The sequence below is a fragment of the Littorina saxatilis genome, linkage group LG11, assembly GCF_037325665.1.
Source record: "Littorina saxatilis isolate snail1 linkage group LG11, US_GU_Lsax_2.0, whole genome shotgun sequence".
NCBI classification, from domain to species: domain Eukaryota; kingdom Metazoa; phylum Mollusca; class Gastropoda; order Littorinimorpha; family Littorinidae; genus Littorina; species Littorina saxatilis.
In genome coordinates this window covers 20,647,054-20,658,664 of record NC_090255.1, presented here as the reverse complement: position 1 = coordinate 20,658,664, position 11,611 = coordinate 20,647,054, and the positions used below count along the sequence as shown (strand labels likewise).

The window sequence follows — 11,611 nt, the reverse complement described above, 5'->3', positions numbered from 1 at the left end:
ATGTTAACTACACCAGTCTTGAGCTGAACCACGCCCGAGACCCCAGGGTAGAGGAGCCTCCAGAGCTGTTTGAGGCGCCGTCCCTGCAGGAGATATGCTGCGACGCTCTCAACGATTCCACGGGGATCCGTGTGGGATTCCCACAGCTGCTGTTAGACGCCCTCAAAGTTCTGCCCATGCACGTGGCGGTCACTCTGTTCCGTGTGGCTGTGGACAAACAGCAGTGCTCAGCCATCAGTCATATCATTTCTGTGTGGCCTTTCAAAACGTTGTGGTAAGTGTTCTATTTTGTGGTGCCATTAGTCATAGTATTGAAGTTAAAAGAGATTTGGAAAAGGGGGGGGGGGGGAGCTCATGATAATTATTTGTTTGTTTGTGTTACATATGAATATTAGTCTTCACAATGACCTGTGGAATGGAGGTATTTAGTACTAAAGTAAAATGGGAGAGGGGGAGGGGGGATTGTCAGGTGCTTTCTCCTTCACCACTTTGGAAAAAAACCAACGATAATAATTTTTCTTTTGTTTGTGGTGCCAGTCTTCGCAATGACCTGTGAAATTAAGGTATTTATGAAGGTATTTAATATTGAAGTAAAAAGAGATTTTTTTTTGGGGGGGGGGGGGGGGGAGGTCAAGTGTTTTCTTTTTTACAATTTTGGGAGAAAAAAAACCCATGATAATTTTTGTTTTGTTCGTGTTATCACCAGTCTCCGCGAGCTGCTGCAAGGGACAGGCTATCACGACATCTTTCAAGAGGAGATGGGGTTTGATCTGGTCATCCTTAGAGGACTTCTGCGCCGTCGCAAATGCTGCAAAATGAACTGTCTGGATCTCCGAGGATTTAAGCTGAGTATGTTTCACTTACTGATGTGCACTGATAAGAGGTTGAAGTTTGAACAATGTTCCGTTTTGCTCGTTGGGGCTTGGTTGGTCATCATTGTGCATCATACCGGCACGGTTGGCCTAGTGATCGGGAGGTCGTGGGTTCGAACCCCGGCCGGGTCATACCTAAGACTTTAAAATTGGCAAAAGTGGCTGCTCCGCCTGGCGTCTGGCATTATGGGGTTAGTGCTAGGACTGGTTGGTCCGGTGTCAGAATAATGTGACTGGGTGAGACATGAAGCCTGTGCTGCGACTTCTGTCTTGTGTGTGGCGCCCGTTATATGTCAAAGCAGCACCGCCCTGATATGGCTCTTCGTGGTCAGCTGGGCGTTAAGCAAACAAACAAACAAATTGTGCATCATCTCTTCAGCAGTAAATGCTATTCGAGACCGATGCAATTTTGTTTCAGCTCACATGGTGAACTTCATGCTTAAAACTATTTACAATCAGGTCTGTTAAAGTAAAAAGAAGGTTCTAAATCATGATCACTTCCACATTTTGTACTTCAAATCTTGTTAAAAATCTTGATTTTTTTTAAAAAGTTAAAAATCTTGTCCACGTTGTAGACAAATGGTGATAATGAATTATTGTACAGATTTGTAAGTTAGTGTTGACAATGGGCCTTTATCAATTATAAAAGTAATCGTGTTTTACTTCTCTTTTTTTAAATTTTGGTCTTGTTGCATGTTGTGTACCAGTTACCCATTTTGTCTTTTAAATGTGAATGCCATTTGTTCCAGACAAAGGGTTCTCCATGCTGATAGCACAGTTGTGGCCCCTTATCTCCTTGCCCAGACGAACGCTCGCTGACGTGAAGCGACTCACTCAGATGGTCATTGACAATGCAGGTATGTTTCACAACGCTTTTTGCTTCATAAAAATCATTCGAAGAAGTTAACTTTGTGATTTGACAGGCAAAGGTACATTAACATTGCACATGAGATTTCTTTGGTTGTGTGAGATGTCGGCGCAAGTTTAATTTTATCAAGTAGAGGTTAGAAATACGTGCTTGCCCATCAAATCCCTTTTTTTATAGCAACATCTAAAAAACAAAGTGACTGTTGGTGAGACAAACAACCCCAAAAGTAGTATGGCTGCCTAAACGGCGGGGTAAAAAATGTCCAACAAGTAAAAGCCGTGGGAGTTTCACCCAATGAACGAAGAAGAAGAATGTGTGACAAACAATGTTAACATCGTTATTTACGACACAGTGAAAATATACATTAGAAACTGGTTATCTACTTAGAGTTGACAAGTTCAAAGTTTGACTTGAAACATCTTCTGTGCGTTCACTGGTTAGTCACTCTGTCCTTCAGTAAAATGTTCAGTTATGTGTCAACGTTTAAATCCCAAATTCTGGTAAACAATCAAAGCCAGCTTGGGACGAGAAAGAAAGTAAAGTGGCTAGCACTCAGTTTGGTAAAAGCGTATGGCGTAACGATGTCGTCGTGGAATTTTGGCGTAACTCGATTCTTGGCAGTTTTAATGTTTCTGTCTTCTAGATTAAGTAAATCATTCTCCATGAGAATATTCTGTTAAATACAATAAAAAAGGCATTCCTTTATCTTTCTGTCCATACCAGGTACAAATATAAACTCGATTTCATAATACAAATAATCAGTTTTGTCCTTCTCCCAAAGAACTGTTTAAAATGAGTTACACCAACATTTCACGACGACTTTGATATGCAGGGATGTGTGAAGGCGTGCTTACATTTTCTTATGCCACTGTTGGGGGAAACTACCAATTTTTATTCAGACTTTGCTCATAATTGCATTAGTAATCAAGATGATAAAGATGGTTTCTTGAAAAATTTTTCTCTGATTAGTTTATTATCTGTATCATAAATGTTTGTCTGTCTGTCCACTTAGAAGACTGTTAGCACGAAGAATTGTGAATTTATTATGTTTTGTTTTGTCACAAATTAATCGTTCCAATGATATGCCATGCTTGTTTGTTTGTTTTTATTTTATTGTGAACTTTATATTGTGCAGGGTTAGCTCATCACAAGCCGATCGCCAGCCACATCGCTACAGTGTTGGAACACAAGGTTGCCACGCTCATGTCCAGATGTAAAGACTTCCATATCAACATTCAAAAAGGTATCAACTTGTTAGTGCAAACATTATAGTTTGGGTGTAATTTCTTATGCGCAGACCATGACAGTTGCCTTTGACAATCCTTTCGGTGCAAGAAATGTATATGTATTTGCTGTTTAAATACTATGTCTGTATTCATAGTTAATATGTAAAGCGCAGAGAGCATAGATTACTGTGGTTCGTGCTATATAAGCTGTCATTATTATTAAAAGACAAATAAGATTGCACAATTTTTTGAGTGTGATTTGCACAGGTTTTGGTGTTGTAGGGATGATGATTATTTTATCTAACTCTTGGTACTTGGCTCAAAGAACTGTGAAACTTGTACTTTAACATAATGAATTAAACAAAAAGAGAAAACAACAATAACCAGGTTTGGTACATTCTTAATCAATACTTTGACAGCTTGACGCTGCCTTCTTCAGGATGTTAAAAAGTAAGGAAACATAATGAGTATGCTGAACGAGTGTGTCTGTTTTGTTCATTCAGGCCAGGAGCTACTGGTGAAGATCGATTCTCTCCAGTTCACATCCACAGACTCCTTGTTCCAAGATTACTTTGTGGCCAACTGTCTTCGTAATGTCACCCCTCTCAAGATTCAGGTCTCACAGCTCTTCTTCAGGTAAGCTTTCTTATCGTTTAAAAGCATGTCAGATTTTATGCTTGGTTTAAAAAAAAAAGAATAGGTAGATCATTCTGTTGAAGCTTGAAAATTGCATGATCCTGATTTAAAAAAAAAAGAAGTCAATATTGGAGAAGCCAAAATACAAGGTTTTTTCTTTCTTTTTCCCCTTTTACAAATCCAACTATCCTATTTACATACGTCATATTGTCCACCAGATCCAATGTCTGTTGGATTTTTAAGAGCAGGTTTATAAGCTTAGCTTGTTTTGCTCCATTGATTCAATTAATTGTATACGGCATTGTTATAAATTTGTAATCAGTCTTACACATCACAAACCTGGTCGTGCAAAAAAGCGCGAGAGTTTGTGGGAGCTAGTTTCAGCCCATGAACGCGGGGAAGAAGAAGAAGTATTAATGTGTTGATTGTGTTACATTTCAAGGTGTTTGTTTTTGATGTCAACAGAACGAGTGCATGGACGGTGCAATCTGACCCTGATTTCATACTGTCTCCCTATGCAGTTTTAAATGGCCATGATACACAGGTGAGTGAATACTGTTTTTTGGTTAATTCCAGCAAGGATCTTCTTTTGTCCTGAACTGTTTGAGTAATGTTTGAATGAGTATTGAGGAGGCATAGTTGGCAGTTGTGTTGTTGTCAAGGTCATTAGAGGGGTGATAACGTTTGTGAATACATTTGTCAGAGAGAGAGAGAGAGACAGAGAGAGAGAGAGAGAGAGAGAGAGAGAGAGAGAGAGAGAGAGAGAGAGAGAGAGAGAGAGAGAGAGAGAGAGAGAGAGAGAGAGAGAGAGACAGAGAGAGAGAGAGAGAGAAACACATTTGTGAATATTTTTGTCAGCGAGAGAGAGAGAGAGAGAAACGTTTGTGAATATTTTTGTCAGAGAGAGAGAGAGTAGGTGTGTGTGCATGTCTGTCGGCCTTTGCTTGTCTGCGCATGTGCTTTAGCCACCTGTCTAATTCTTATATTCTTATTCAAACTTGCTTTGCCAAATACACCAAAGCGCACAGTTTCATACTCAGGGGTGGGACTTTTCCGCGAATCCGCGGATATCCGCGGACACAACTTATTTTTCCGCGTCCCATTTCATCACAGTATCTATAACTTGTTGACAGAATGATACGGAGAGAAGTGAAGATGGAACAGAACACTGGAGGCTTGAGAGTTAAATTGTGCTGACTGAAAACTCCTGATAACTAATAGTCATTTTGAGCTTCAATGCATTGGGGCGTCACTTGGATCATACTATTGCCAGTATTGGATTATGGATACATGGTTCATTGACACTAAAATTATGTTCAAATTGCTGTTTTCAGTTTTTGGAGGGGTTGTCTTTGCGACAGTTGGATGACGGAGTGTTCAAGTACGTGGCGCCCACGCTGTACAAGTTCAAAAACCTTCAGGCCATTGAGCTACAGGACTGCAACATTTACCTTCAGGTTGCACATTTGTCTTTTCTTCTATTTTGTTACATGTGTAAGATTCGTACAGTTTTGTTGTTGTTGTGGTTACGCTTGTAAGAAATAAATTATTTTACATCTGAAGGGGACGTTCTGAGTAAATCAGATCTTATGAAAGTGGGAGTCTGAAAAAGGAGGTCGATTTACAGAAGTTATGGACAGAAAATATGGAAAACTAGGGTTTTAACCCCTTCACTGCCACAGTATAACAGCATTTTGGTATTGCTGTGTGCCAGGGCAAAATTTCGCTTTCTTCGGTAGGTTCACTAATCTGTTCACTGCTCGATCATTTATTGAGATATCTCTTAGATCTTTGGCATGTGTTTTGCTTATACCCTTGGCTATTATAGGACGACATGATCATTGGACTTTGTGATTGTTATAGTAAAAATTGATATAATGACCATTTTTGTCAAAAATTACTGTTTCCGGACTTACACACACACATTGCAGCACGTAAAACCACACAAAACACTGCTAAAACTGGTGTCAAACATCAGGTACTCACATTACAGCCCATAAAAGTATTCTTCTGTGTGGTAATCCATAAATCACTTCTTGTAGAGCTTCCAGAACACTGTATCGCTTGAAAACAGGTCTACGAGTTGAGGTCCGACTTTCGGCCGCCATTGTGAATCCCGATCGGTTCTACATTTCTAACAAAGTTTTCACCACGTGGTACTAACTTATCCGAACGGTCAATGGGAAAGAACTGTGTTTAGAACCCCTACAAGTACTTGGACAGTGGTTACCTCCCATTTAGTTTTCAGAAATGTCCTGAAATGTTGCTGCATGATGCAAATCCCCCGTACTAGGTACGGTTATGGGCGTACGACAAACCGAAAATGACCACGTACCTAGTACGGGGTGGGCAGCGAAGGGGTTAAAAACAGATGTGGTCTCAAACTGAGGGGGCTCCACTCTATAGAGATATTGAAACAATCTTAATCTTCATTTTAAAGACTGCTGAACTCTCATTGTTTTTTTCGTTTGTTTTTCTCCTTTTGTAGAATGGGAAGACGCGCAGTAAAACAGAAGTCCGCAAAGCCCTGTGTAATTTTCTCTCCGAGTTTCCTCTCCTGGTGCGACTTGACCTCAGTTTCAACTTCCTCTTCGGTTGCCTTGGCGAGGTCCTTGCATCGGTGTCAAGGCCATTGCAGTACCTTGGTCTACGAGGGTGTGACCTGAATGTTTCTGACCTTGAAGCATTGGCAAAGTCTAAACATGCGGCATCTTTACGAGAGCTGAACCTGAGCAAACTCAACCTTGGGGCCGTAAGTTTTCTTCCATTTGTTTCTGTCTTTTTTTCTTCTTTTTTCTTTTGCGTGCTTAAATTCATTGTTTGGGGCAAGTGTATCTGTGAATACTATGTGATTTTTTTCGGACTGTATGTATTTTCTTTTTTTTCAGAATCTGTTCTTTTGTAAGTCGCAACATTTGTATATATTTTGATTGATACATGCTCCCCCTAGTGTGTCATTTCTATGCGCAAGTTTGTTGTTTTAGACATTCAGGTATATGCAGAGTGAGTAGGGGGTTCGTTATCAGATTTCCCAGTAAGTTTAAGGGCTTTTCTCTCCCTTTATGTCTTCGTCTTAGCTCCATTGCTATCTGAAAGGGCTGACTGAATCAAACGCCCATGCAAAAGTAAGTGAACTTTCCCCCTCTTTTACTGGTGATTTGTCCATAAGCAGAAGGCGCAGTGGCGTGGTCGTAAGACGTCGGCCTCCTAATCGGAAGGTCGTGTGTTCGAATCCCGGTCGCTGCCGCCTGGTGGGTTAAAAGTGGAGATTTTTCCGATCTCCCAGGTCAACTTATGTGCAGACCTGCTAGTGACTTAACCCCCTTTGTGTGTACATGCAAGCACAAGACCAAGTGCGCACGGAAAAGATCCTGTAATCCATGTCAGAGTTCGGTGGGTTATAGAAACACGAAAATACTCAGCATGAGAGATGTTCAACGTGCGGGCTACTTCACCTGCCTTGACCTCTCACCAATTCAAGCGCTCTATAAATCTGCCATATTATTATTATTATTAAGAGAGCTTTGTTTGTCTTTTGTCTTTTTCTAATTTATTTTGCCCCTTCCTCTTACTACATGCACTTTATTTAAGGTTTGTTGGAAGGAATGTCTTTATCAAAAAAATGTCCTGGTCTTTTGTCTGATTATGAAGTATTTAAAGATTGCACAGTTTGCATCTCTCTCTCCAGAGAACAAAGGGGATGGGGGCATGCTGGGATGTATTCGTACGGTCTTTCTGTGCTGTGATAATTATGGGGATGCCGAAACAAGCATCAAAACAAATTCCATGTGGTTTTGTAGAAGCCTTAGGGTTTTAAAAAGTGGCAGTTTGGCGGCCATCTTGGATTGCTACCAAGGCAACCGATGGTCAGTTTTTTTTCTTCTCCATTTTCTCCTGTCCTGAGTTACACACACACCCCTCGCAAGCGATTGGCCCTTCTAGTTTTTTTTCCAAGTAAAAATGGAAGCGTATTCACTCTTTTACAACCCATTCAAAGTTGAAGCCCAACAGAGTTATTTAAAAAAATAGTTCGTTTTTTTTATTCAATCAAACATTTCCAACTTAGCTGCTGTTATTTTCGGAATTCGTCAATTGTAGCTGTGGCTCTGTTTTCCCACAGCTCCATTACTACCTTGAGGAGCGGTCGCAGGCCATGAAGACGATGGTTAGCATCCTGCAGAGCTTCCCCAGGCTGGCCGTGCTCAACCTGTCGCAGAACAACCTGCCCGACGTCCAGGTGGACCGACTCTGCAGTGTCCTTCGCACCAGTCTCAAACAACTCAAGGTCAGCTTTGTTGCTATAACTGTGCACATTTGCAATCCTGTATTGTATTTTTGAGTCACTTGAGAAAAAGTGACTCTATGTAATCGGTCAGTGTTAGTCTGTCCGGCCGTCCGTCTGGCCGGCCGTCCGTAGACACCACCTTAACGTTGGACTTTTCTCGGAAACTATCAAAGCGATCGGGCTCATATTTTGTTTAGTCGTGACCTCCAATGACCTCTACACTTTAACGATGGTTTCGTTGACCTTTGACCTTTTTCAAGGTCACATGTCAGCGTCAAAGGAAAAATTAGACATTTTATATCTTTTCTCGGAAACTATCAAAGCGATCGGGCTCATATTTTGTTTAGTCGTGACCTCCAATGACCTCTACACTTTAACGATGGTTTCGTTGACCTTTGACCTTTTTCAAGGTCACAGGTCAGCGTCAAAGGAAAAATTAGACATTTTATATCTTTGACAAAGTTCATCGGATGTGATTGAAACTTTGTAGGATTATTCTTTACATCAAAGTATTTACATCTGTAGCCTTTTACGAACGTTATCAGAAAAACAAGGGAGATAACTAGCCTTTTCTGTTCGGCAACACACAACTTAACGTTGGGCTTTTCTCGGAAACTATAAAAGTGACCGGGCTCAAATTTTATGTGAACGTGACTTATTGTGTTGTGAATAGCAATTTCTTCCTGTCCATCTGATGCCTCATATAATATTCAGAACTGCGAAAGTGACTCGATCGAGCGTTTGCTCTTCTTGTTTATCTTAACCGTTGTTGTTTTAATGTTATGGCTTTCGACCGTTTGTTTGTTAAAAGATTAAAAAGTTTTAAGAAAGCTTTTGCTTGCTTAGATGGTCAACATAGTGGGGTACGTTTCTTTCATTATTTGGTGTTTAACGTCGTTTTCAACCACGAAGGTTATATCGCGACGGGGTGGGGTACGTTGCATGAAACTCTTTAGATTGAACTTCTGTAATACATGTATCAACCATAACGTGCAATTCCAGGTGTTGGACGTAGCAGCCATAGTGATGAGCATAAAACTCATTAGATTTAACTTGTGTAATGACACATGATGTGCGTTTCTAGGTGTTGGGCGTAGCAGCCATAGTGGTCTTTGTTGCATGAAATTCATTGGATTTAACTTGTGTAATGACACTTGACGTGTGTTTGCAGGTGTTGGACGTAGCACCCATAGTGGTGTATGTTGTATGAAACTCACTGGATTTAACTTGTGTAATGACACATTACGTGTGTTTCCAGGTATTGGGCGTAGCACACATAGTGGTGTATGTTGTATGAAACTCACTGGATTTAACTTGTGTAATGACACATGATGTGCGTTTCTAGGTGTTGGGCGTAGCACCCATAGTGGTGTATGTTGTATGAAACTCATTGGATTTAACTTGTGTAATGACACATTACGTGTGTTTCCAGGTGTTGGACGTAGCACCCATAGTGGTGTATGTTGTATGAAACTCACTGGATTTAACTTGTGTAATGACACATTACGTGTGTTTCCAGGTATTGGGCGTAGCACCCATAGTGGTGTATGTTGTATGAAACTCATTGGATTTAACTTGTGTAATGACACATTACGTGTGTTTCCAGGTATTGGGCGTAGCACCCATAGTGGTGTATGTTGTATGAAACTCATTGGATTTAACTTGTGTAATGACACATTACGTGTGTTTCCAGGTGTTGGACGTAGCACCCATAGTGGTGTATGTTGTATGAAACTCACTGGATTTAACTTGTGTAATGACACATTACGTGTGTTTCCAGGTATTGGGCGTAGCACCCATAGTGGTGTATGTTGTATGAAACTCATTGGATTTAACTTGTGTAATGACACATTACGTGTGTTTCCAGGTATTGGGCGTAGCACCCATAGTGGTGTATGTTGTATGAAACTCATTGGATTTAACTTGTGTAAATGACACATTATGTGTGTTTGCAGGTGTTGGACGTAGCAGCCATAGTGATGAGCCCTCAACACCAGGTGGACATCTGCCTGGCATGTGCCAGCATTCCCACCTTCCAGAAGATCTGCATCACCTTAGTAACCAGCCTGGTCGACGAGCTCAACAACTGGAACGGCATCGAGGATGTGGCCAACAAAATCACCAGAAAACTGTACGCTGCCGGTCGGTGGGACGTTCGCCTGGAGACTGTGCTCTTCTCTAGAGCCTTGTTCATGGATATTGTAGATGACCTGCAATTTTGAGTGTCTAGAGCCTTGTTCATGGAATTGTGGAAGACTTCCAATTCTGAGTCGCTAGAGCCTTGTTCGTGGATATCGCGGATTACCTGCAATTCTGAGTGTCCAGAGCCTTGTTCATGGATATTGTGGAAGACTTCCAATTCTGAGTGTCAAGAGCCTTGTTTGTGGATGACTTGCAATTCTGAGTGTCTCGAGCCTTGTTCATGGATATTGTTGATGACTTGCAATTCTGAGTGTCTAGAGCCTTGTTTGTGGATATTGTTGATGACTTGCACTTCTGAGTGTCTAGAGCCTTGTTCATGGATATTGTGGATGGCTTGCAATTCTGAGTATCCAGAGCTTGTTCATGGATACTGTGAATGACCTGCAATTCTGAGTCTCTGGAGCCTTGTTTGTGGATGACTCTGAGTCTCCAGAGCCTTGGGCATGGATATTGTGAATGACCTGCCATTCTGAGTGTCTTCTGGGTGAAGTGTGGTTCAGGACAGTGATATGTGCACAGCCATGCACAATAAGTGTGTGTGCTCTTCTGATGAAGGCTGTGTAGGTTGGAATTTTCATGGAGGATTGAACGTTCTGAGAGAAAGGACTGTGTTCTTCGCAAGGGCCTTGTTCATGGACATTCTTGATGATTTACTACTGGTGAATTCCGGAAACAACTCTTGTCGGTTTTTTGTATGAGTTATGGAAGAGTCGCTTAGCCTTGCTTTTCCATAGAAACACAGAGGCAAGCTACACATCAGACTGTAGGCTTGTCTCTGTGGGGCGGGGATGTAGCTCAGTCGGTAGCGCGCTGGATTTGTATTCAGTTGGCCGCTGTCAGCGTGAGTTCGATCCCAGGTTCGGCGGAAATTTATTTCAGAGTCAACTTTGTGTGCAGACTCTCTTCGGTGTCCGAACCCTCCCCCCGTGTACACTACATTGGGTGTGCACGTTAAAGATCCCACGATTGACAAAAGGGTCTTTCCTGGCAAAATTGCTTAGGCACAGTTAATAATTGTCTACTTATACCCGTGTGACTTGGAATAATAGGCCGTGAAAGGTAAATATGCGCCGAAATGGCTGCAATCTACTGGCCGTATAAAATTTCATCTCACACGGCATCACTGCAGAGCGCCTAGAACTGTACCCACGGAATATGCGCGATATAAGCGTCATTGATTGATTTATTGATTGATTTCGTGAAAAAAAGGGAGAGCAACTCTTCCACAATTTATTTATAACCATTTGAAAAGTGTTTCCGAACATTGTCTATTTTGAGTGCTTTGCGTGAGTGTGTGTGAAGTTGTAAGCAGTGCTACTACGAGTCTAAAGTATGTGAAGTGCTCGGATGACCCGAAGGTCCAACCTTTTGAAAGTTGTATGCTGTACTACGACTAGTGTATGTGCTCTTCTGACGCCTACTGAGGTTTGATTTTTTGTGGATGATTGAAAGTTCTGGGGGAAGAGACTGTTTTCTCCAGGACCCGGTTTATGGTCATTGTGGACAATGTGCAGCTCTGAGC

At 41.5% G+C, this 11,611-nt stretch overlaps 1 protein-coding gene across 2 annotated transcripts in view; it reads left to right on the top strand.

Moving 5' to 3' along the window:
• The window catches only part of LOC138979981 (leucine-rich repeat-containing protein 14-like), a 12,092-nt gene extending 1,229 nt beyond the window's left edge, over positions 1 to 10,863 (top strand). For both annotated transcript variants that reach the window (XM_070352746.1, XM_070352745.1), the window contains exons 2-11: positions 1 to 274; positions 707 to 849; positions 1,622 to 1,729; positions 2,876 to 2,983; positions 3,470 to 3,602; positions 4,068 to 4,146; positions 4,937 to 5,059; positions 6,091 to 6,354; positions 7,723 to 7,887; positions 9,843 to 10,863. The exon at positions 1 to 274 is cut by the window's left edge and continues 22 nt beyond it. In XM_070352746.1, the coding sequence (XP_070208847.1) occupies positions 1 to 274; positions 707 to 849; positions 1,622 to 1,729; positions 2,876 to 2,983; positions 3,470 to 3,602; positions 4,068 to 4,146; positions 4,937 to 5,059; positions 6,091 to 6,354; positions 7,723 to 7,887; positions 9,843 to 10,109 (1,664 nt within the window). In that variant the 3' untranslated portion in view covers positions 10,110 to 10,863. The remainder of the gene's footprint in view (positions 275 to 706; positions 850 to 1,621; positions 1,730 to 2,875; positions 2,984 to 3,469; positions 3,603 to 4,067; positions 4,147 to 4,936; positions 5,060 to 6,090; positions 6,355 to 7,722; positions 7,888 to 9,842) is intronic.
• Positions 10,864 to 11,611: the final 748 nt, after the last annotated feature.